Genomic DNA, 27,624 nt, shown 5'->3' with positions numbered 1-27,624 from the left:
TAATGATATATAACCAATGTTCCACATTTATTCCTGACACCAGAGTCAGAATAAAGTTAAGAAATGCATATACTTTTGTTTTTAAAATGTAAATTTTCTTGTAGACACTCCTTTTTAGCTACATGCATATTTCTAAATAGATGATTAATGAGCTAGTGTAAATATCTGTCTAAGTCCCCTTGTAGAAATATTATACTCATATTATATAAAATATTTTAGAATATTTCAGGCTTTAGTTAACAGAAATATTTTAATCTGTTGCTAAATTTTGTTCAAGAAACATTTTATTTTTAATTTTTACTGCTAGACACACTCACAATTTGCCAATTTAATTTGGTCTTTCTAACAATGAAGATACCGTATTTAAATGAACTAGCTTTTCTATACAAACTTATCGTTTTAGCTTTCTTCAGCTCCAGTGAATATAGACACATTTATTGGATTTAATTATAAATTTAAAAGTATACTAAAAGTGTAAAAGCATTGCAGATGTGTAACACACTGTAAATATTCAGAGAAGTTTAATGTTCTAAATTAGACTGCTGCAACTCTCTGAGTCAGATTAAGAAGGTATTCAATAAGTAACTCTAAATATTTTAAACTATTTATTTTTTTAAGATGTGAAAAGGATCTCAAAAGTCATTTGATTCTAAGACTCTTCAGTAAGATACTAATGGTAAGCAATAATTCATTTTCACTAATACTTTTTGGGTTTTGTGTAACTCACTAATCTATCTTATGATTAGGGCATGCATCTCTTAGATGCGCTATGTAAAATATCATCATGGAAAAGCATTTTTATTTTTATTGAATTTTATGTATTTTAAAAGATAAGAATAAACTAAAAGAATGTAAAAACTAAAAGATAAGAATATCTAGAAAGTACATCATTTTTCCATTTAGCCCTTACATACTTACCTTAAATACTTAATAAAAGTTCCCATATGCAAAAGTATTCCTGTTTGTACAAATATTTATGAACAAAATATGCTTAACTAATTTCTTAAGCCAATCCATTGAAAGATATGAATTGCATATGTAATACACAAAAACTCAGTATGCACTTTGAAAGCAAGTGAGAAAGTACAAAAAGAAGTACTACTTTATCAGTGCTACTGATAATAAACATTCTTATTTCTGCTGGATAATGGTGGTGTATAGCTTAAATTCCAGCACATGTGAAACAGAGGCAGGTGAATCTCTGAAGTTGAAGCCAGCCTGGTCTACAAAATGAGTTGCAGGACACTCATGTCAACAGAGGTATACCCTGTCTTGATAAACCAAAATTAAGAAAACAATGAAAAAAAGAAAGAAATATTCCTAATAAACAGAATAGTGGTGGTAAGAATGAGGAAACAAGAGTGTCCACTTGAATGGTGGAATATAAGTAAAAACATGGTCTTTGGAGATGATAGACATTTATTATATTTGTCATTAATAATGCAGAGTATCATAACTAATCTAAACTCTAGAAACCCCCTAACTTTCTTCAAAGCATAACAGGAATCCTAAACAGCAACTAGGGTTTTAGTTTTCTTTGCAGCATAATACAATAAAAAAAAAAAAAAGGATCTACTGTTAATTTAAACGTTACCTGCACTGTGTGATTAAAAGAAATGTATTATCATTACTTTTAATTTGTGTATGTTAAAGTGTATAGCCTCAACTTATCATTAGATTTCAAACTATTCTTCAAATAATGGTCAATTATTTGCACTGTTTTCTTGAACCTGATAGGCTTCTTTTCATATCTATAACTTTCAATGAAAAGGAATTTATCTAAATTTCACTTTATAACCAGTATATTAAGCCTGAATAAGTTAATAAATCAAGTTAATTCATGGCAAAGGGATTTTCTAATTCACCATTACCCACTTGAAATAATAAAATCAACAGGCAACAGGACATTGAGATAAAAAGTAGATAAATTCCATTACTTAACTTTATTAAGGAAACAACTTACTTAATTCATTTAATGTAGTTATGAATTTCTGGATAAATTTGTACTTATTTCTCCATGGAATACTAATTGTAGAACACTGTGGAAACTCTTGTTTTTTTGAAATGTATTGGATTTGAGATTCTTGTATCCAGATTTCTTAATTCTTACTATGCTGTAATTTCATTTCATGCCTTTTAGGAAACGCAAACATGCTCCATTTTTCTAAAAGATATTATGATTTGAGAATGGTTCCTGATGGACCTTGAAAATAAAAACATTTAACTTGTAACCCTAAAATGAAGATGTTTCTCCATTTCTTTATTTGGCGAGAAGATGAGAATAAGCAACCCTTCACTTTCTTAAACTGTTTTAGTGTTTTGCCATAAGTCAAAATATTTTGACTTCCTAATATGACATTGAAACTCTTCATTGTTGAGAGTATGTGGAATGATGTCATAAGAAAGAGTACTGGATATGTTAGCATCACTTGAATACCTCAGTTATTTGCAGATTTGCCCCCATTAAGCAAGGATTCACAGGACCATTTGGTTTGATAGCTACTTATCACATTAGAAAATGTTTTCCTATAAGGCAAGTTGCCCAGGATTTTCTGAATCCCATGAATAATGTGGTAAATCAGGTAGTGTTACAATCTTTATTAGGTAATATTTCTATGATGCACTCTAGCAAAAAGCATCACACTGCCACCTACAGACAAAATTACCCTTATAATAATCAAATTTTCCTAACTTAGCATTCATTTTGTACTGTCTACGGAATTTAAATTATTTCATATTCCTATTTGAATATTATATGCAATATGATTGTTTTGGTCCTTCTTAGAAATCAATGTTCATTAAAATTCTATATCAGGTGAAAAGAATGAGAGTAATAGGTTAAAAGGATTACTTAGAAACTTGGATTACCTACCGGTCTGGTATGCACAGACACATGGGCCTTGAAAGTTGTCACTGGATAGCTGCACTCAGAAACACTGTAGGGATCAGAACTGCTGGAGGAGCACTTGGAGATGGAATCACAGCCAACGAAGGTATTATCAAGAGGCAGTTCCTGAATGATGTGGTGCTTTGAGTTCAGGGGCGTTTCAGGCTGGATCTGGAATGCAGGCTGGGGAGAGGCAGATTTGTAATGTCGAGCCAAATCGGGGCTATCAGGCTTGAAGGTAGTAGGTGTATTGCCCCAGTTGTATTTGCCCATGGTTTGGTCTTCCAGCTCAATGGGAAGATCTAGTGTGACACTGTTTCTCTCATTTTCACCATCATCTGGCTTTGCTTCTTCAATAGTGACAAAATTAAGCAGCAGGTTCTTGGGGGGATGCTTCTTCTTCTTTTTCTTCTTCTTCTTCATCATAATCATCTGCCTGTTTTCTGGGTTTGGAGTAACCCACTCAGAATTCTGTTTGTTTTTCTGAGAAGCCTTAAGGTGTGGTGGTTGGCGGCATCTTACTACAGCAGTGATGAAAATAACTAGGACGACAGTTATGGTACCAGCCACAATGGCAACCATGATCTTGACATAGTCAGTGGTTGGAGAGGATGCACTGGTTGTTTCAGTATTTTGATTTGCAGGTGCATCAATGCTTCTGCGCACCAGTTCATAAATCAGTGTGGCATTGGGTACGGACTCATTTATAAAGAAATTGACATTTACAACATTGAAGAGAGAATCAGGTTGTCCTAAATCATTAGCCTTGACTATGACTCGATGTAAACCAAGATCTGAAACCATGCACTTCTCCTTCAATGTGATATTACCTGATATTTGTTCAATCATAAACAGTCCTTTTGTATTCCCTCCAACAATGCTGTAATGAACCTCTGCATTCATGCCAATATCATCGTCAATTGCAACAACCTTGAAGACGACTGTGCCGGGATTTGTGGATGGTAGAACCCATTCAAAGGAGTAATTGGAAGGAGGGTCAATAAAAATTGGTTTGTTATCATTGACATCAACCACATTTATGGTTACTTTAGCAGTTGAAGAACGTGATACCCTACCACCATCCTCAGCTTTTACATAGAAAGTATAGGATTCTTGTCTTTCTCTGTCAAATGAAATATTTGGCCTGATGACACCAGACTGTGGATCAATAGTGAATTGATCATTCACATCTAAGATGGAGAGAGTAACTGCAGAATTCTCTCCGTAATCAGGATCAGTCACAGTTATTAGCCCTACTGTGCCATGTTTTGGAAGGCTTTCAGGAACATAGAAGTTATATTCATTGTGAGTGAAAATTGGGCTATTATCATTCTGGTCAAGAACAGTCACGAAGACAGTGGCATTGGACATTAAGGGTGGAATTCCATTGTCCTGTGCCAGAACTGTAAAGTAATACTTTTCCTGTTTTTCTCTATCTAGTTTCTTCACTGCAGTCAGGATACCTGTACGTTGATCCAGATTGAATTCAGGTGGTGCATCAAAACCTAGCATGTAGCTTATTTCAGCATTCTGTCCACTGTCTGCATCTGTTGCACTGATTTTTGTCAACTGTGCACCAGGAGAGTTATTCTCAGGAACCGAAAGGCTTATGAAAGACTGGGTAAAAACCGGAGCATTGTCATTTTCATCTTTTACTTTGATCAGGAGCATGGATGACTGATTCAAAGGAGGTTTGCCAGCATCAGCGGCCAGTAATTTTATGGCATATTCTCTTGTGGACTCAAAGTCAAGAAACGCAGCAGTTTCCAAGAGAAACTGATTACTGAATACTGGTCTCAATCTGAAAGGAACTTCATGATCTGTGAAGCATGTCACCCTACCATTATGTTCAGAATCCTTATCCATCACAGTTATGAGAGCAATTTTAGTGTTAAGTGGAGCATTCTCTGAAAGAAGCACGGTGCCATTGGTTGGATTGACAATGTATCTTATGTCAATTGATGGGACATTATCATTGATATCTGTGACATTTACTAGCACTGTTGCTCTTGCTGGTGTTGATCCACCATCAGTTGCCAAAACCAGTAACTTGTGACTTGGTGATTCTTCCCTATCCAGTGGTTCTTTGACAGTGATAAGTCCAGTTGTGGTGTTAAGATGAAACAGTCTCTTAGCGATGTTGGAGACTAGGTTGCTGAAATAAAAGTGAATTCTGGCATTCTCACCTATATCTGCATCTGTGGCATGGAGCTGTGTCACTGAAGAACCTATAGGAGCATTTTCTGGTATACTGACTTCAATTTCCTTCTCTATGAAGATTGGGTGGTTGTCATTTGTATCAGCAACACTTACTTGCAAAATAGCTGTACTGGATCTTTGAGGAAAGCCACCATCTTCAACTTTCACTTTCATCACATAGGTATCCTTCTCTTCTCTATCTAACTCCTTTTGAACAATCAGTTGGGGCATCTTGTCTCCTTCTGGTGTTTCAATGACATCAAGACCAAAAATATTTTGACTCTGGAAGAAATGAAATAATACCAAATTTAAATATATTAGTGTACAATACAACTTACATTGTAAATTATAACTAAATTTATGCTAAATATTGTAATGAGGATAATTTTGAATTCCTAGTATCCACAAGACAGAAGGGAAGTCTAAGCAACATGTACCAGAAGTTCTCAGCTCTGAATTTCAGCATGGCCTACAGTTAATATTGTGATCAGAAGCAAGTTATAAATTTTTTTTTAAGATTTATTTATTTATTATATGTAAGTACACTGTAGCTGTCTTCAGACACTCCAGAAGAGGGCGTCAGATCTTGTTACGGATGGTTGTGAGCCACCATGTGGTTGCTGGGATTTGAACTCCGGACCTTCGGAAGAGCAGTCGGGTGCTCTTACCCACTGAGCCATCTCACCAGCCCCAGTTATAAATTTTTTAATAGATTTAGTGTATAGCATATTATGGTAGTAAATGTAGCTTATTACATAAATTATTATTGTATCCAAAAGAAATGTATAGAATTTTCCAAAGATTGTCCTTAACTTTTACATGATACTGAAGTGATTACTGATTATTCTTTTATAAAACCCTCACATCTAAATAAGACAGTTAATGCAACATTTTAAAATAAAAATAAGCATCCCATTTACATTTTATTCACTGATTTATCTTTGTATAGGAAAGGATTTTTTTAATTAGCAAGCTGAAATTTATTTTATACAGCATATTTTTAAAAATGTTTTATAAAATGTGATATATTAATTCTTATAATACTTATTTCATTAAAAAATAAAGTCGGAGCTGAGATGAAAGGATGGACCATCCAGAGAATGTCCCACCCGGTGGGTCCAGGATCAGATATGGGAGGAGATGGGGGAGATTTAGAGAGGGTCAGGAAATTGAACAGAAATGTGTAGCAATGGGAAATAGGGAACTGGGGGTGGCCATTAAAAAGTCCCAGTTTCCAGGAAAGCAAGAGGCTCCCAGGACCCAACTAGGATGACATCAGCTAAAATACACAACAAAGGGGAAAGAGAACCTATAAAGACAATTTGGAGAGGTTAGGCAGGACCACCAGTTGAGGGGTGGGACCACCCACCCTTCTCAAAAATATTAACCCAGAATTGCTCCTGTATAAAAGAAATACAGGGACAAAGAGTGTAGCAGAGACTGAAGGAAAGGACATACAGAGACTGCCCCACCTGGGGATGCATCCCATATACAGTCACCAAACACAGACACTATTGCTGATGCCAAGAAGTGATTGCTGACAGGAGCCTGATGCAGCTGTTTCCTGAGAGACTCTGCCAGATTCTTACCAATAGATACAGATACCTGTATCCAACCATTGGAATGATCATTGGGACCTCAATGGAAGAGTTAGGGGAAGGACTGAAACAGCTGAAGAGGTTTGCAACCCCATAAGAAGAATAACAGTTATCAACAAACCAGACCCCCCAGAGCTCCCAGGGAATAAACCACCAACCAAAGAGTATACATGGAGAGACCCATGGCTCTAGCTGCAAATGTAGCAGAGGATGACCTTATCTGACATCAATGGGAGGGGAGGCCCTTGGTCCTGTGGAGACTCCATGAAGCAGCATAGAGGAATGCTAGGGCAAGGAGGTGGAAGAGGGTAGGTGGGAAGGCCAGCACCTTCATAGAAGCAGGGGGAGGAGCTTGGAATAAGTGGTTTGCAGAGGGGAAACTGGGAAAGGGGATAACACATAAAATAACCAATAAAAAAATTAAAAAATAAAAACTAAAATTTCCTTCTTCAACTTCTGCTACTGAATATTTATTTAAAAAGAAATCCTGAATTTAAAGATTATTTCTTTTTTGTCTTATAATTATTGGTACATATATAGGTATGTAGGTATAAGATTTTTTTTTTAGGTTACAGAAGAGTTCAGTAATAACAAAACATGTATTGTTTGCATTTTCATCTTGTAATTAATAGACCACTTGGAAAACTTAGAGTCAATAATAATTAATACATAATTTTATGTATTTGTCATACATAATCAAATGTCCAACATATTCATTTTCTATTCTCTAAGGTGAAACATAATACTACTTTCATTTCTTTATTGTCTTTTTGTTTATGCATACAAGGTGTTACTGTTATTTCCAGCAGGCCATGAGTTTGCAGCAATCCCTTCACTAAGCCTCTTAAGTATTGGGATTATAGTGTGTACAACCACACCTCACTTTTATTTCACTATAAAAATTAGCAGATTGTAAAAATTTTCTTAGAAACCCATGATGGTTTAAATATCTCAGTTTTAAAATAATGTTTATAGTATTTTAATTTTTTAGGTCATACATGAACTGTTGAGGAAATTATAGATTAAGTCAATATATTGTTCTTGTAAAAATGTGGAAAAATTTCCAGAGTTGACATCATTTCTTACTTAATTTTTGAGAAATAATGCTCATTCACTACACAATATAAGAAAGTCAATAGTAAGCCCGCAGAATTATTAGTGTTTTGAAATCTCCAAAGCTGATCTAGTTCATCCTTTACCTATTATAGAAACACCTCTCTCTTGTTCTACTAAAGAGCTGTCAAAATGTCAAAAGATGTGACAACTCTTGACATTTTAGTGTATAAAATAAATGTTGTAACAGTATATATTTAGTAGGTAAAAAGTATAAATTCTTTTTAAGTTAACTCTTTATTGAACTGAGGCTTTTCTCTCCTCATGATCTACTGTTGAGAAAGCTTACAAGTTTAATTTCATAATAGTAAATCTTATTTTGATTAATTAATTGCTACATGTCTTAATTTAAAATAGGAGAAATCACAGAAATTATGATCATTCACCATCACGGGAAGATATATGCTATATATAAAAGCATTTGTCATACAAAATGAGTACAAACTACAGAAGGAGAAATTTTTCAGTAACATAAATCACAGAAACAGAAAGCATGAATTTCACACTTTGGCTCTATGGGCAGAAAAAAATGTAACAATCTCAGTATTGCTATGAACTTAAAGCACTAACACAATAACTATGCACTCTTTGCAAGTTCCACATAACTTGCAAAGTGAAAGTTTTTGGTATGTTTCAATGACCTTAGGAATGAGTAAAACACAGTCCTAAATCTTAATTTTGTTGAACATCTCCTGTTCTATAGGATTATATACTTTATTAGACAGGGTGTTATGTTTAATTACCTTTACACTTAAATTTGGTTAATTTGAATATATAATGGAAGTTACAGACTTTTTTTTTTACTTGAAAAAAATTTAGAAACAAAAATGTCTCAAAATAAACTAACCTTGTGTTCTAGATATAGTACTTTAAACATCTTTCTGTGGTTGATGGCCTTAGCAAAATATCTTGGTTTGATGAAGTACTTTTAAAAATAAAATGCTGCCATTTACATGTCTACATTTTAATTTCAAGTTGGTACCAAAATATGTAATGTGTATGTGTATTATAAATATATAAAATGATTTATTAAAAAATATATATGCCTTAAATATATTCTAAAAATGGAGTTCTAAATCATAATGTCCACAAATATTTTATAGTATTAAAATGATAAAATGATACTAATTGGGAAGTGTGAAAATATATTCAACATGAAAGATTCTTATATTGACTAAATATTAGTTTAAAGTATTCAGTATGGTAAAACCAAAATATTATTTCAACTTCATCTCTGTAAGTCAAGCAGAAGTTAAAATTCTTGCTAAGTACATTGTCTTATCCAGCCTTTAAAAGTTATCAGCATTATGAGAAAACTGCTGAAAGAAAAGTGTGCAAGTTTATCAGGAAATTTTCATATGGTATAGCTATACTTATGTAACTTGCTAAAATAGTTATATCCTTTAAACTTGTGTATTACACTGAGATTTTGCCTTCATGCAAAATCCAACTAGAAAGTCCTTTCAAACCTATCATGACCACACTCTGGAAGACCTAAAATGCACCTGAACTAGTCAGATGTAGATATTTGTACCCAAACAATGGACAGAAGCACCTGACCCCTGTTGTTGAATTAGAGAAAAGCTGGAGGAAGCTAAGGAGTAGGGTAACCCTGTAGGAGGACCAACAGTCTCAATTAACCTGGACCCCTGCAATTTCTTAGACACTAGACTACCAACCAGGTAGTATATTATACCAGATGATATGATGCCCCCCAACACATATACAGCAAAGACTATAGGATGGGGAACATTCAGAGGGTGGACTAGGAGGGTGATAAAATCTGGAGAGTAAAATAAATAGCAGCAGCTGGGGTTCATTCCGGTCTGGACCAGCCCCTCAGCATCTTGGGCAGGATCTCAGTGGAGGATCTCAAGGTCCCCAGAGGAATCTCCACACCACAGGCACACTTGCACACCCAGGATCTTGAGATCACTGGTGAGTAGAACACAACATCTATTACAATACAGTCCAGAGGGCCTTGTGCCAGGAAGAACAGAGACAAAGGAAACCTGCCCAACCAGGGGCTGGGCTTCTTTCCGGGCTACTCTAGCCCCACACATTCTTGGGTGCGAACTCTGTGGGCCCTAGTACAACCAGGATCTTGGGATCACAGAGACCAATCTACATAGGAGAGCACATGGGCTGCAGAAGCAACGGAGCTTCTTGGACAGGGTCCCTTTGGGCCTTCATCCTCAGCCAGGAGGCAGAGCTGAGACCCAGACCCCTAGAAACCTCCCCAACCAGAGGAGAGTAGGCCTCCAGGGAGGGCTCTGATGCCAGGACTCAGGGAGTGGACTTTTGGGATAGCCTTTGAAATGTAAATGAAGAAAATATCTAATAAAATAATTTTTAAAAATGTGGTACATTTACACAATGGAGCACTACTCAGCTATTAAAAACAATGAATTCATGAAATTCTTGGGCATATGGATGTATCTGGAGGATATCATCCTTAGTGAGGAATCCCAATCACAAAAGAAGTCACTAGATATGCACTCACTGATAAGAGGTTATTAGCCCAGAAACTTAGACTACCCAAGATACATTTTGCAAAACACAAGAAAACCAAGAAGGAAGACCATCGTGTGGATAATTCATTCCTCCTTAGAATAAGGAACAAAATATTCATGAAAGGATATAGGTACAGAGACAAAATTTAGAGCTAAGATGAAAGGANGGACTATCCAGAGACTACCCCACCTGGGGATCCATCCCATCATCAGCCACCAAACCCAGTTACTAATGCACATGCCAGCAAGATTCTGCTGAAGGGACCCTGATTTAGAGAGCTCTTGTGAGGCTATGCCAGTGCCTAGCAAACACAGAAGTGGATGCTCACAGTCAGCTATTGAGTGGAACACAGTGCCCCCAATGTAGCTGCTAGAGAAAGTACCCAAGGAGCTGAAGGGGGCTGCAACCCTGTAGGTGGAACAACAATATGAACTAACCAGTACCGCCTGAGCTCGTGTCTCTAGCTGCATATATAGCAGAAGATGGCCTAATTGGTCATCAGTGGGAGAAGAGGCCCTTGGTCTTGCAAATATTATATTTCCCCAGTACAGGTCAATGCCAGGGCTAGTAAACAGGAATGGTTGGGTTGGGGAGCAGGGCAGGGGGAGTGTATAGGGGACTTTTGGGATAGCCTTTGAAATGTAAATGAAGAAAATATCTGATAAAAATAAAGAAAAATAAATAAAAAGAAAAAAGAAAAAATAAAATAAAAGAGTATCTCAAAAATTAACATAAATAAATAAATAAATAAATAAATGAATGAATAAATAGTCCCTTCTGCTCTAACTAGCTATATACCTACTTATTTTAACAGAAATAGGATTTATAGGAAGGTGATAGGAGGAGAGACATATTTCATAGATGTATAATAATTTGCTATTCATCTATGATGTACTTGACTATGTTTGAAATATATGAATTACATGATGTTTTGCTATCACTCTCATGCACATATTGACATACACAAGAAAATCTGGATAAAGTAGCAATCATATGACAGACTTTAAGGTTGTATTTGGCTTAGTATATGCTAATTTAATTGAATCACAATTTCTCATGATGTGAGAATCCTTAAAAACATATTTTAAAATTTAGCATGTCATTTAAAAAGTAATGGATTAGTAAATATGTAGAATATACTTATATTTAAACAAAATGATATTTTTTGAAATTTGTAAACTGCTCAAAAATGAATAAATAACATAAATCTAAGAACCTAGTAAGCAAAAATTAAACTATATTATCAAAGTAAGTGATGTTTTCCCCACACTTTGAGGTTTAATTGATATTATCGTCAGAGTTATCTATGTTTGTGCTGTTATTAACTATATTAACTAGACAAGTCCTTGAAATAAATTTACTTATTTTATTAGGTTTATGCTAAAACAGACTGCCTCTAAACAATAAGGAGAATTTGTAATACCTCTACATGAAATGTGTTTATTTATTCAGTTAGGCATTGAAATTTGTGAACGTCTAATGAAAATCTTTTATGTCATAGAACACTGGTAACTAAATTAAAATTCAGCATTATACCTGATTCAATGAGACACTAATTACATACCATTTTGAGGATAAAATTAAATCTTGTCATTAAGGAAAATGTTTTGTATGATAATAGTATAGTATGTATACAACATGTAATATTTGAATGACCAAGGAGGAAAATGGACAAATCCACTAACTTTTTTGGAGTAGAATAACATGTTCATAGGGGTTGTCTGAGTTTTTTTATTATTGTCCATAACAGTAGCAAAATTATGCTATATTTGGGGTCAACAGAATATGAGGAATTGTATTAAAGGATTAAGCATTAAGAAGGATGTGAACCACTCCACTAAAAGAATAAAAACACACGATGCTTTGAAGGGTGACTGATGTTCGTGACTTCATTCTTTGAAATGCCCATTAATGAAGAAAAACTGAATACAATTTTATTTCAAATTTGATTATGCATCAATGACAACTATTGTCTTCAAACCAGCACAATGAGGTGAACTACAAACCACTATGACACAAAATTTTAGGACAATGAAATTGAATACTTTTTTTCCTGTAAAAATTATTCAAACTGCTGGAAATTATTTGTGGATGAAGTTCAAGCACTTTTGTAAGGATTTAAGCAATTGGACTTATGACAGCAATTTAGAAAGAAATATGTAGAGATATATAACATTTGAGATCTGAAAACTGCCATTGTTTAGATTTTGCCCAGACATCTAATGAGTAAGTATGTGGAGGCTAAAGGCAAATAGTTTGAATCACGATGAAAGGAATAGAAATTTTGTACACAGTAATAACATAATTCTTAATTATGTCTGTATTGCATGTCACTTTCTTGCCTATTTAGCATTGTGAGCACCACATAAGATGAACAGTATCAACTCAAAAAAGGTTTATTCTCTATGCTTTTCATGATAGCCTATCTGTTGCTAGATAAGTCTTCATATACTAAGCCATTTTCAACAAAGATAACCCAACCTAAGAGTTGCACTGCTAAAATAAAGTGAAACTATATTTGAAGTAAGTTCAATAGTTGACTTCATTCATACCAGGTGGCAATTCTCTTGTATGTTGTGAGCCTAGCCTTTTAACAGCTGAGCCATCTCTCCAGCCCCAAGTGGTAATTCTCTACCCTAAAGTAAATGAGAGCATCAGAAAAAAGAGTGCATGGAACATAAATTTGAAAAACAGGAATAACTGTGGTACTTTGGCTTTTGAGATATTTTCACTAAGCATATGATTATCTGTTTGATTTTCATTTTGAAAATTCTGTGGGTTGATCAGAGCATATATTATACAATCATCCCTATTTTTATAGGATGTAAAAGGTGCATAAAATAAATAAAAATAAAAGAAATGTAAGTATATTTACACCAAAACAAATACAAAACATAAAACTAAATATTTCTTTAGTCTACACATAAAGTCTGAGCTCTACAGGAAATATCATTGTGAGTTATTGTTGTTGTGCTAAATATAACAATATAAAGCAACATGGGGGAAGGAAAGGTTTACGTAGCTCATAGGTTATAGTCTATCATACAGGGAAGCCAAGGCATGAACCAAGTCAGGAACCTGAAAGCAAGAAATGAAAAGAAAAAATGTCTATGGAAGGATGGTGCTTACTGGCTGGCTCTCCATGGCTATTTCATGCTTAACCAATTTTCTTCTACTACTTAGGACATCCTGCACAGGAACGACACTGTCCACAGTGGGATGTGCCCCCATCAAATAATATTGTACCTGGAAGGTATGCCCACAAAGCAATATGATGAAGACGTTTCCTCAGTTGAGATTTGCTTTTCCCTGGCATCTCTTAGGTTTTGTAAGGTTGAGAAAATCTAACCAGCACATGTGTAAAAGCTGTTCCTCAAAGAAAGAATAACCTGGTGCTTGTCCTAAATGTAAATGTAATCTTTACATTTGAGATTTATAAAAGACTACATATAGATAAAGGTATCATATAAAATAGTCAACAAAGATGTGTAGAACAAATGAAATTATTTAATTCCACATAGTGGAATTATGCTCTCATATATGTCCCACAACAGAAGAATGCATACAGAAAATGGGTTCATTTAAACAATGGAATACTACTCAGCTATTAAGAACTAGGACATCCTAGTTTTTATCCTGGTTTTTGCAGGCAAATGAATGGAATTAGAAAATATCATCCTTAGTGAGGTAACTCATACCCAAAAGGACATGAGTGGTTTTTACTCACTAATAAGTGAATATTAGCCAAATAAATAAATAAATGAAAATTAAAAAAGAGTACAGAATACCGAAATTAAAGTCCACAGAACACAAAAAGATCAAGAAGTTGAGGGACCTAAGTGAGGATGCCTCAGTCCCACTTGGGAGGGAGAAGAAACAATCACAAGGAGGGAGGGAGAGAGAGACCTTGGAGGGAAAGTGAATGGCGGGGGGGGGAGGGAAACATGAGGGGGGGGAGGGAGAGAAAAGGACTGAAGCTCTGAGGGCCAGCAGAAAGAATGGAAATAGGGAACTTCTGAGGTAGGAGGTTGGGGGACCCTCCAGAGTACACCAGAGGACTGGGAAGTGAGTGATTCTCAGGACTCAAAGGGGGGGGGGACCTTAGCTGAAATGCTCTAGAATCAGGAAAGGGAACTTATAGAGCCCACCTCCAGCAGGAGGACAGGGTATCAAGTAAGTGATGGGGTTGCCATCCCACAGTCAAAACTCTGACCTATAATTTTTCCTGTCTGAAAGAACTACAGGGATGAAAATGGAGAGGAGCCTGAGGAAAAGTAGGTCCAGAGATGGGCCTAAGAGATCCAGCTCAAGGGGTGGTCCCAAAAACCTGACACTATTACTGAGGCTATGGAGCACTCACTAAAAGGGACCTATCATGACTGCCCTCTGAAAGACCCAACAAGCAGATGAAAGAGTCAGACACAGATATTTGAACCCAACAAATGGACAGAAGCTGCTGACCCCTGTTGTTGAATTAGGGAAAAGTTGGAAGCTGAGGAGGAGGGCGATCCTTTAGGAGGACCTTCAGTCTCAATTAACCTGGACCCCCTGACATCTCTCAAACACTGGACCACCAAACAGGCAGCATACACCAGCTGATATGAGGCCCCCACCACATATACAGCAGAGGACTGCCAGGTCTGGGTTCAGTCAGAGATGATGCACCTAACCCTCAGGAGACTGAAGGCACCAAGGAGTCAGAGGTCTGGTTGGGTGGGTGGTGGGTGGTGGAGACATCTTGCTGGAGACAGTGGTATGGAGAAGAGGTATGCAATGAGGAAAAGTCAGAGGGTGGACCAGTGGGGAATAAAATCTGTAGTATAAAAAAAAAGAATAAAAAACTAAATAAAGTAAACAAATAATTTAAAATACAGCTTCCTTTTTGTCTATTTTTATTGGATATTTTCTTATTTATTTATTTATTTATCTATCTATTTATTTATTTATTTTTGGTTCTTCAAGACAGGGTTTCTCTGTGTAGCCTTGGCTGTCCTGGAACTCACTCTGTATACCAGGCTGACCTCGAACTCAGAAATCTGCCTGCCTCTGCCTCCCAAGTACTGGGAATAAAGGTGTAAAGGTGTGCACCACCGCACAGGCAGATATTTTCTTTATTTACATTTCAAATGTTATTCCATTTCCAGCTCTCCCCTTCGGAAACTCTATATACCATTCCTCTTCCCCCTGCCTCTATGAGGGTGCTCCTCCACCCTCCCACCCACTCCTGTCTTCCTGCCCTGTCATTCCCCTACACTGGGGCATCAAATCCCCACAGGGCCAAGGGCCGCTCCTTAAACTGATGTCCAACAAGGCCATCCTCTACCACATATGTGGTCAGAGCCATAGGTCCCTCCATGTATACTCTTGGGTTGGTGATCCAGTCCTTGGGAGATCTGGGGGGGCAGGGTGGTCTGTCTGGCTGACACTGTTCATCCTCCCACCGGGCAAAGAACCAAAGTGTTTAGAGCATCAGTTTTATTAATTTAGTTATTCTACATGCAAACTTTCATAGTTTTCTACATGAGATCTATGTATGTATTAAAATTCTATATTTTATGATTAGGAGTTTTATTGTAAATAAACATCATTGAAGTTTTAGAGCAAATTTCCATCACCTGAAAATTCATGGAAAGAGTTTTGAAAAAAAAAAATGGATTGAGGAAAACTTTCATATTCTTAAAGCCTACAGATGAAAACATTACTTTAGCTCATGCAGAAATCAGTGAGCTATGTTCCAAGAAAAAAAAAAAGCATGTTTTGTCAGCAATGATGATATTTTCACTTTTCCAGTCCTGTAAGAATTTCTACTAAAAGATATTTCCATGCTACTACCATACATCCTAAAGCATTAAATATGGGATTGTGGTCATTTCTTTATTCTTGTAAAAACATCCCTGATAGGAACAGCAACTTAGATAAACAATATGTTTGGTGGAGATGGTAAGGCTATTTGCAGTTGTTACCATAGCAATAAATTTCTTCATGCTAAGTTAAAAGATTTAAATGTTCCTAGAATGTATTTAAAAACTACTTAAGTACACAGAGGGAAAAGCAGAGTGAGAAGATAAGAGAAAGAAATAATTAACCATAGAACCTTATAATCTAACTTTTTATTTAATCACCTTCACTTGCCTTCATTTTACATTTATTTATTTATTTATTACTGAAGGTGGTTTATTTTCTGGGAGTAATGGAATATTTATTAGATATTAACGAAGAGAGATAATATTTTCCACATTTATGATATCTATATATACTGTTATATTCATTAATATAATTATTCATGGAATTAAACCATTACTCTCAAATTAAAGCAATCTATAAGGTTCTATACTTCTTAATTTATTTATAGTCCATTAACTGTTTTTTTTTCTAAAATTTATGTGTCCTTGGGTTATTTAGAAGGACACTTTGTTCTTCTGTTAACCATTTATTTTATTATTTCCATTGCTGACAGCAAGGACTTCATAGGATTTACGACATTTATTTTTTGCCAAGCTGTTTTAATGGGATCCTTCTAAGTAAACCATCATCCTCAAAAGACATAAACCAAGAAGTGTTAGCATAATGTAGGACTGGTGATATCAAATCTTAAAAAACAATACTCATAAAGCCTTGTATTTAGAATAGCCAAAGATCTAAAACACAAAAACATAATTGAATATCACTCTTATAAAGTCCACCATAAAAAGATAATCATGACTGAACTTATGTGGAAAAAGATAGGAAAACAAAAGCAAAAAGTTCTCAGAGTGATAAAAAAAATAGAGAGGAGAAAATATAATCTTTAAAATGGCATGTGAATGAGAAGTAAATAAAATAATTCTTGATGTTAGAAGCAATATATGGAAAAGTATTCAGATGCTCACAGTCAGCTATTGGATGGAATACAGGGCCCCTAATGGAGGAGCTAGAGAAAGTACCCAAGGAGCTGTAGGGGGCTGCAACCCTGTAGGTGCAACAACAATATGAACTAACCAGTACCCCCAGAGCTCATGTCTCTAGTTGCATATGTAGCAGAAGATGGCCTAATTGGCCATCATTGGAAAGAGAGGCCCCTTGGTCTTGTAAACTTTATGTGACCCAGCACAGGGGAAGGCCAGGGCCAAGCAGTGGGAGTGGGTGGGTAGGGGAGCAGGGGCAGGGGGGTGGGGTATAGGGAACTTTCGGGATAGCATTTGAAATGTAAATAAAGAAAATAATAATAAATTAAAAATAAATAAATAAATAACATCATAGTCATATGGAAAAGCAGCAGGATACAGAGACAAATGAAGAGTCATCTGTTTTAAGAGTTAAACTAAAGAAGATAAATGTAAGAATATTTTTTTAACATTGAACTAGTTCCAAAAGTAAATGTGGAGCCAGTGTCATTGATTAAAAAAGAAAACAATGCTGTCATATTTTCTCTGTACACACATATAAAATATGTATGAAAAAGTAAATTTAGTTTATATGATACTCTTTTTAAAGAATATAAGGCATCAGATCTTGGGAAAGTTACTAATGACTAATATTAAACTATAGATAAAAATTATAATTTAGAGAACACCTTTCTTCAAGGCATTACATAAATTTGAAAGAACATTTATTATTTTATTAATTAGTGTATAATCATCACTGTTTTATAAAGATATTTTATTTCTTTTTATTATATAGGAAAATAATTGGAGACATATATAAAGTTTGATAATTAATCTAATAATTCTTAATTCTGGCTTTTGCATTTCACTGTCATCAAAACAGCATTTATTTATTTATTTATTTATTTATTTATTTATTTATTTATTTGTAGGTCAAAATGATTCCTTACAAAAACGTTGATGAAATATCACTGCCCTATCTGTAAACCTAGTATACTGTAAGCTGCTAAAAAAATTTTCGGTGAAAAATCTACTAAAACAAATTTAGAAAATTTAAGTATTTTATGATTATGAAGATGTCAAACAACTCCGTGACAATATCAATACCTCATAGGAGAAATACTCATTATTGACAATAAATATTTCCTCATTATCATTACTATAAATAGTATTTGATAAGATGCCCATTATTAAGCTTCATGAAGACAATGACTATTTTCAAACCTATTTTTCTCCCTCAATACATTTGTATTGGCTGCTCCCTAAATGAATCAAATTAAGATTATTGGAATGGTACCAAGATATTTATGGTTATTTAATACTGATGTAAGACAGAATATATGCACTTTCCATTGTTTCAAATTACACTCACTTTAAAAGAGTACATAAAAGGTATATGTACAAATACCTATACATATATAAGAAACAAAAGAAAAAAATTTCTAGTACTCTTCGTGTTATCCAGATCTAAATGAGATCTCAAGATCCAGATTAGATTAGATAATACAAATCAGTGAATACCTATTTACTATATTTAATGAAACCAACCCTAGCGCATTGTTTTTAATATATCTTTCCTACAATATAAATACAAACTACTATTTCTTAGATAAGCTTTAAAAATAGAGCTCTGTTATTGTAACAATTAAAAAGTTAAACATTCTTCAAATACATAAAATAATAAGAAATAGGTTTAAGACTAATCATAAAGAATTAACATTAATTTAGTTACATAAGTTCATTTTTTTAAAAAATATGTGTGCATATACTTTATTTTGGTAGACTTATCAATCTAATAGTGATGATTTTTCATTTCTAGATAAAGAGTTTTGCAACATTTTCCTAAAAAAAGTTACAAAGATAAACATTCCACAAAAAAATAGTTAATATTGAACATTGAAGAGACAGGAGAGAAGTATAGAGTGCCAGGAGAATGATAGAAGTATGTAGCAGTGGGGAGTGGGGAGCAGGGGCAAATACTAGAAGGTCTCAGATGTCAGGGATACAAGAGGCCCCCAGGACACAATAGGGATGACATTGGCCAAAATACCCAGCAGAGAGGAGACAGAACCTGAAGAGGCCACCTCCAGTAGATAGATATGGCCCCCAATAAAGGGATGGGGTCAACCACTCATCTCTAAATCTTTAACCTAGAATTGTTCCTGTCTAAAGGAAACAGGGACAAAAAATGGAGCAGACTGAAGGAAAGGCCATCCAGACACTGCACCACCTTAGGATCCATCTCATCTGCACACAAACCCAGATACTGTTGCTGATGCTAAGAAGTGCTTGCAGAGAGGAGCCTAGTATAGCTGAACTCTGAGAACCTCTGCAAGCACCTGATTAAGACACAGACAGATACAGCCAACCATAGGACTGATCCCAGGGACCCCAGTTGAAGAGTTAGGGAAAGGACTGAAGGAGTTGCAGAGGATTGCAAACCCATAGGAAGAACACTACCAACTAACTGGACACATTAGAGCTCTCATGAAATAAACCACCAACCAAAGAGTATACATGAGTCTGTCCTGTTACATATGTAGCAGACGATGGCATTATTCTGCATCAATGTGAGGAGAGAAGTTTGGTCCTGTGGAGTCTTGTTGCCTTCTGCTAAGGGAAATGCTAGAATGGTGAGGCAGAAGTGGGTGGAAAGGTAGGGGAGGACCCTCTTAGAGGCAAAGGGGGGGGGAGGTAGGGAGGTTGTGGAGAGGAGACCAGGAAGGGGAACATCATTTGAAATGTAAATACATAAACAATTAATTAAAAAAAAGAAAAAGAAAAGAAAACCGTTAAAGCAAATTAGGCTCTGTGTTATTAGACTAAACTGAAGTTAATGTTTGACTTCTATGGATATACCTAGTTGTAAATGCAAGCTAAAAGTTATTTCTAAGAAAACTACATTTAATTTTGAAGGCACATAGATTGAACTAGAAAATATCCTAAATGAGGTAACCCAGACCCAAATAGACATGCATGATTTGTACTCACTGAAAAGTGGATATTAGCCATAAATGTAAGGGTATTCATGATATACCACACAGACCCAAAGAAGCTAAACAAGAAGAGAAGCCCAAGTGAGGATGATTAATTTTCACTAAGAAGGGTGATTAAACTAGTCATAGGAGGCAGAGAGAGGGAGGGAACATGATGGGAGAGGGGATTGAGAAACGAATGTGCATGTCAGGACTAGGTGTGGGAAGAGACAGGAAAGAGGGCCAGGAGAATGAATGGTAATGTGCAGCTGGCTGGGCTGGGCTAGTAGGGGAAATCTGTAAGAAGCCCTGGAGACCTGGGTTAAGGAAATCTCCCAATGCAAGTGACCTTACCTGAGATCACTAACAGTGGGGGCATGAAACCAGAAGAAGCTAACTCCTGTAGCCAGGCAAGACCACCCAGTGGAGGGATAAGGACAGGAACCCACTCACAACACCCAATATTTGTCCTGTCTAAAAGCTATGCAGGGACAAAGATGGAGTAGACACTGAGGAATGGCCAACCAATAACCAGCCTAAATTGAGACCCATCCAGTGGGCAACCACCAATCCCTGACATTATTAATGATAATGTTTTGCTTGCAGACAGGAGCCTAGCATAACTGTACTCTGAGGAGTTCCAACAAGCAACTGACAGAAACAGATACAGATAAAAGTCTTTTATTGCTCCCAAAGAGCCCAAATGGTATTTGTGATCAGGATCTTGTGTCTGGATCTTGGAAACAGGTCTCACTCATCAGCCTGTTGCAGGTTCCCTTCTCAGACACAAAGATGCTGTCGAAAAACTTCCTGATATCCTTGTTTTTAACTGTTGTGGTGTGCTGAATCAGAGTCACTGAATTTGAAACAAATTCAGTATCATTTTCTTCAAGGATTAACTCATCCTCTGGGCTTGAGAGACAGAACAAGCAACACCTGTTCTCACCAGAAATCTGTGGATGTATTTTTTCACCCAAGAAATTTCGGATTTAAACCAAAGACCCATTCTCCTGAATAATGAAATTGATGGGAAAGCCAACATACAAAGACCTTATCTTGTAACAGAAGCCCAGTGTATCACCCGTGATCATGTTCTGAACGTGACTGCAGATGGTTCTGACAGTGGCCGGTTCCTATCTGTTACCCCACCATTTGTCAACCTTGAGCCTTTCCTTTTCCTTTCCAAGAAGACTCAGCTCTACATTGGGAAGGACTGAAAGCCCTGAAGTAGATAGGAACACCACAGAAAGACCAATAGTGTCAAGTAACCTGGACCATTGGCAGCTCTCAGAGACTGCGTCACCAACCAAAACTCATAGAGGGAGTTGGCTGATCTGAGGACCCTGGCATATAGAGCTGCTTTTTTTCTGACCACAGTGAAAGAGGATGTACCTAACACTGCAGAGATTTGATGCACCAGGGTAGGGTGGACCCCAGCCTGTCAGAGGCTAAGGGAAGATGAGATGGGGGAGGGGCACTGTAGGAGGGATAGGAAAAGGAGACAGCATTTGGGATGTAATTAATTAAATTGTGAATAATTATACTTTTAAAGCAAATCACTTGATACACTATGCCATTGTGGTTTTTTCTTATTATTTATATTTTCTGATCTGGCTTCATGAAATTGGAAATATATTAATAAATTAAAAAGAAGGCTATTAATTTATTATGTAAATTTTTATCTCTGAATATGGGAGTATACTGTACACATGTGTGTGTGTCTGTATGTGTCTAACTTTTAAGATTTATTCTACAGGTATAAATGCTTTGCCTGTATATATGTCTTCTTGCCATACTGCTGGTACCCACAGATATCAGAAGAAGGCATCATGATCTTCTGGAACTAGAGTTATAGGTGGTTGTATGTCATCATGTGCATGCTGAGAACCAAACCCAGGTCCTCTGCAAAAGCAACTAGTGATCTTAACCATTGAAAAATCTTGCCAGGACCTCTTATTTTATTTTGAAGGAGATAATTTTTATGTTCAATTTATATTTTTGGCTGGAAAAAAATTTAAAAAGTATGTCTATCTTGACACATTGAGATTAAGGTCATACATCTTGAACAAAGAAAAGTTATATCAACTATTTTGTAGGGTAAACATTAATGAAATTAGAACTTTTAGCAAAATTACCTTACTGCTTAAAACACACATCTGTGATATAAAAATTAGCATTTTTGATGTAAATGTTTTACACTTCATTTTATAGTTAACAAATAAGGATATATTTGTGCTGAAACTCTTCTGAGACACTTGAGGGGGCAAATAACAGATGCACTGTTTCTAAAACATTCACACTTGTCATTTATTATACATTTTTATTGTATAATTAATGAACCTAATATCTCATCTGATAATACATGTCACATTGAGATACAGTTAAATAAATAGTACATCTTTGGCAATAAAATTGATAGTTGAATGCTTGTCACTAAAACATATATATTTGTTTAATGATTCATTCAAAATAATTTTAACCAATATCAATAAATAGTTGTAGAAAATACTTTAAAAATTGGACTTTCAGAGACCATACTTCAAGTATGTGGTTGTTTACTTTAGTTCAAATTTAGGTATTATAGGAAGATCTATAAGCATAAGAATCAAAGTCTAAGCCTGGCAGTGTGGTACATGCCTTTAATCCCAGCACTTGGGAGGAAGAAGCAGATGAATACTTGAGTTCAAGGCCAGCCTGGTCTGCAGAGTGAGTTCCAGGACAGCCTGGGCTATATAGAGAAATCCTGTCTTAAAGGGTTCTTGAATAAAAAATGAAAGCTAAACAGAGAGATAATTTAATATCTTAAATCCATTTTAATAAGCTGGGCAGTGGTGGCACATACCTTTAATCTCAGCACTTGGGAGCAAAGGCAGGTGGATTTCTAAGTTTGAGGTCAGCCTGGTCTAAAGAGTGAGTTCCAGAACAGCCAGGGCTACACAGAGAAACCCTGTCTTGATAAACAAAATCCATCTTAACGAATATATATATATATATATATATATATATATATATATATATATATGTGTGTGTGTGTGTGTGTGTGTGTGTATTTTACATAGACACATATATATGTATGCATAGATAATAGATAAATAGATGATAGATAATACTTAGATATTTAGGAAGTTAATATAATATTTGTTTTCTGTATGTCATTTTCATACTTAGATGGATTTAGAAGTAAAACAATCCTACATAAAGAGAATCCTAGTGTTTTCAAAATGCATGTGTTTTTTTTTTTTTTTTAGCATATCAAGATTTGTCTCTAAAAACTCTTACACTTAAATATTCTTTAGAAAAAGTAATGTTCGCTTTGATTTGTGGCTTAGTATCTGAGAGTTCTCAGGGGTCCAGGTTAGTTGAACCTGTTGATCTTCCTGTAAATTTCCTATCCCCTTCAGGACCTTCAATCATTCCCCAAAGTCTTCCATATGAGTCCCTGGGGACCAGGGGGAAGGCAGTGTTTGGAATGTTATTAAATTAATAAATACCTACATACACATTTTTAAAATATTATAGTCATTTTTAAAAGTTGAAAATTAACATTACTACAGTTGCACAAATACGCAAGTTAATGCTCAAATCAATTATTTCAGAAATATTTTTATTAGATATTTTCTTTATTTACATTTCAAATGCTATCCCGAAAATTCCCTATACCTTCCCCCTGCACTGCTCTCCTACCCACCCACTCCCACTTCTTGGCCCTGGCATTCCACTGTACTGGGGCATATAAAGTTTGCAAGACCAAGGGCCCTCTCTTTCCATTGATGGCCTACTAGGCTATCTTCTGCTACATATGCAGGTAGAGATACTTTTAAATTAATTGTAAAATTAAAAACATAAAAATAAGACAATGTTTTCTAAGTATAATGAACATGGAATAAAAATACACTTTATTCTTGTGACAGAGTATACTAAAATTCCAGGATAATCTGAATCCAAAAGCTAATAAATTATTTACACACTAACTGCTGAATTAATAATATCATATGCTATGCTACTTTATATTTTACAAATTTCCATAAATTTAATATTCTGTACCATATCATTTAATTTCAGCTAGTTAATATTGATCTAATTTTACCTAGAATTTTTCTATATTTTCTATTATTGATATATGTGACAGATATATATATATATATATATATATATATATATATATATATATATATATATATATAAACACTAGTTATGATCAACTGCAAATTTTCTATTTTGGTCCTCAATAAAATTACATCAGATTAGCAATAATTAAATTTCAACCTATGCTGTAAGCAGATCTTTTACAAAGATATTATTGTTGGCCTACTTTCTTTCAAACAGTAAAATTTACTAAAGTATATGGATGAATCGAATAAGTTTTTAAGGTACCTTTCCCACAGAACACATGCCACTTTCATGACAGGACATTTTTCCAACTCAAAGTGCATTCAGTTAATGTCACCCATGTCAAAGCCTTTTGTGTGCCCTGGGCAATGCTTTGTCTTCTATTCTCATTATTTTTAACAAGCACTCAGAACAGTATGTGTTCATGATGCTATACAAATGTCAAAGCATTTTAGGTATAATGTCTAGTTATTTAGTTGCATCTTATGTGCTAACCCCAAAAGAAATTGTATACTGCATTTCTACAAGTTATTGAAACCTTATATCATTAGGTGAGGTTTTTTTGTTTGTTTTTGGTTTTGTTTTTGTTTTTTAGACAGGTATCCCTGGCTCTCCTGGAACTCACTCTGTAGACCAGGCTGGCCTCAAACTCAGAATCCCGCCTGCCTCTACCTCCCAAGTACTGGGATTAAAGGCGTGTGCCACCACTGCCTGGCTTTAGGTGAGGTTTTTTTAAGAAAGTCAAATGAAAATAAACATATTTTAATGACATGAAATCTCCCCAGCAGGGCTGTTTAATTTAAATTTGTTAATCATTTTTCAAGACAAATGTGGAACTGTATTAAATTGTCCTGTGGTACAAATGAGAAAATTGCTTCTCAAATGAAGTACATTTTCAAATTAGATATTTTTCATCAGAACATCCAGTAGAAAAAGAAAGAATAATCTTATTGTCTGATTTCAGTTTTCTATTATCTCATTTTAATTTTACCTGTTACTCTTATTTCCTGAATGAACCCTTTAATTTAGCATCTCCTTTACAATGTGGGAGTCAGTAAATATGACTATTAAAATTAAAATGCACCATTAAACAGATTCCATGGATAAAAAAATTACTTGAAGTTTGGATGAAGAATTGATAAGGATGTAGGAAGATCTGGAGGTAAATGAGTGGTAGAATTTTATCAAAATATGTTATATACAGACATGAAATTCTTAACAAAATAACTAAAATTATAAATGAGACTACGCACACACAAATAATTCAGTTCCTTGGCTTCACTTCCACCTTTTCAAGTACTCCAGTAACATAATTAAAGGCTACACTTTTGCCTATCAAAGACTAAGTACATTTACCTTTGCAGAAAGCTTTGTTAAGAAAGGGTTTCCTCAGAGCATAAATTTTGTTATATGATTCACAACTAAAAGTGTTAAGTTTCACATTTTAAGTAGTCAAATAGTTTAATATATCTCTATAACATTTCACACATGCCCATTTACTTTATGCTTAGTGCTTATTCTTCAGATTTCTACCTTTTATTGTAATTACAGCATGATCAACATATTATTTTGAAAATGAGAGTGAAAAAAACCGACAGTTGGGAATTTGTTAATAAATGTGCTGTCAGTGAAAAAAAGAAATGTACCTAAAATTCTGATTAACATCTTTCCAGTATTGTTACCAGTACATGAGAAAAGTAAACACCACTGTACAGACTTATTCTAAAAATATTTATCGGCAAATTTTTGTAAGTCCTCTGTTTTATATCACTACTCCAAATAAATATTTTCTTGTAAGAACTAGTTCATAATCCAAATATTCCATTTCACTTAAGAAAACTGTGGTTTTCAATTTGTTTAAAAAGATATGCATCTTATGAAAACAACAAGGTCAGTTGAGTAATTTCCCCATATTATACATACCTCGGATCAAAATTTGCAGATTATAACCATAAAATTATGTGTGTGTGTGTGTGTGTGTGTGTGTGTTCTTTCACTACTCTTCATTGGTCATAATATCAATTGAATTTTGGTAGTTCATAATCCAAAAACACATATAAATTTTAAATATCCCATATATATAAATATGATATCTGCAAAGGGGCTTAGTATCTGAAGACCAATAACTACATCTTATATTTCACACACTAATAACTGAGGTTTTTAATTATTCTGTAAATCTACCTACTATTTAAAAACCCCATGTATTGTATGTATTTGTTAAGTGAGACCTCTGTGTATATATTTGATGAACATGTGGTATTTTATGCATTTTTCCATTGTCTGTCCTATCACAGGACTAACATTAAGCATTTTGTCTCAAGTAATCTTTTAAAAATCAATTGTCTCATGTAGTCATTCTTGATATTTAAAAATGACAAAGCCATAAGTAGACTGATTCAAACTCAGATCCCAAGTAGTATGTAGATTTATAACTAGTAGAGCTAAGATTCTTGTCTGTGGAAACACAAATACTTGGAAAAGAATATATGCACAGTCCAGGTTTTTAAAATTACCATGTCATTGCAAAATATACATTAATGATTTTTCTCTAATATGCTTTGCATAAATATGGAAAATTAAGATGGTTTACTCGAAAGTATTAAAAAATCATTTACCCTATAAGAATATCAATATCTGTAACAAAATATTTTTTAAAACGTACCTTAATTAGTTGGTAATTTTGCACTCCATTTATTCCTATATCAGGATCAATGGCTGCTGGAAGAGAATATCGAGAGTTTATAGCCGAGTTCTCTGGAATTGATATGTTGATGACAGTTGTTGGGAATAACGGTGCATTATCATTTATGTCTTCTATCAGAAAGCGTATCTTAACCAATCGAAATATTTCATCCGGCAAAACAGCAACCTCCACTTCGTAAAAGCAACGGGCATCCAACACGATTCCAGCACATAATTTCTCACGATCAATGCGTGCACCAGTAGTGAAGATCTCTCCAGTACCCTCTTCAATGCGAATCAATGGTACATCCCCGGTTTTGTAAACTAATTTGAACTGCATAGGAGTGGTTAAGGACTTGTCGGGAATAAGCGACAAGTTGAGGTCTTTCAACAAGTCGCCTATCAGGACGTTTTCTGGCATTTCTTCTCGGACTGTATAATTCTTCTCCTGGGCGCCAGACTGAAACACGACGCATGCTAACAGGACCGCAAATATATACGTCCCGGACAACAAGTCCATACCAGTCTCAATAGCAAAGGTACTGTTTGTCAGCCCACGATATACTGACAAAGAAAAAAGAAAACACAGGGAAGGGGGGGGGGAGGAGAGAGAGGAAAAAATAATTAGAAAGCCAACTATAAATCTGCATGTTAACTAAATGCTGCTTAAAATTAAAATT

General features: G+C 35.1%; 1 protein-coding gene across 2 annotated transcripts in view; it reads right to left on the bottom strand.

Moving 5' to 3' along the window:
* The window catches only part of Pcdh11x (protocadherin 11 X-linked), a 524,801-nt gene that overhangs the window by 449,726 nt on the left and 47,451 nt on the right, over window positions 1-27,624 (bottom strand). For both annotated transcript variants that reach the window (XM_021187467.2, XM_021187468.2), the window contains exons 2-3: window positions 26,925-27,508; window positions 2,873-5,368 (exon numbers count right to left, since the gene is read on the bottom strand). In XM_021187467.2, coding sequence (XP_021043126.1) covers window positions 2,873-5,368; window positions 26,925-27,464 — 3,036 coding nt within the window. In that variant the 5' untranslated portion in view covers window positions 27,465-27,508. The remainder of the gene's footprint in view (window positions 1-2,872; window positions 5,369-26,924; window positions 27,509-27,624) is intronic.

This window comes from Mus pahari, chromosome X, assembly GCF_900095145.1.
Source record: "Mus pahari chromosome X, PAHARI_EIJ_v1.1, whole genome shotgun sequence".
Classification (NCBI taxonomy): domain Eukaryota; kingdom Metazoa; phylum Chordata; class Mammalia; order Rodentia; family Muridae; genus Mus; species Mus pahari.
This window is presented reverse-complemented; position numbering and strand designations above follow the sequence as displayed.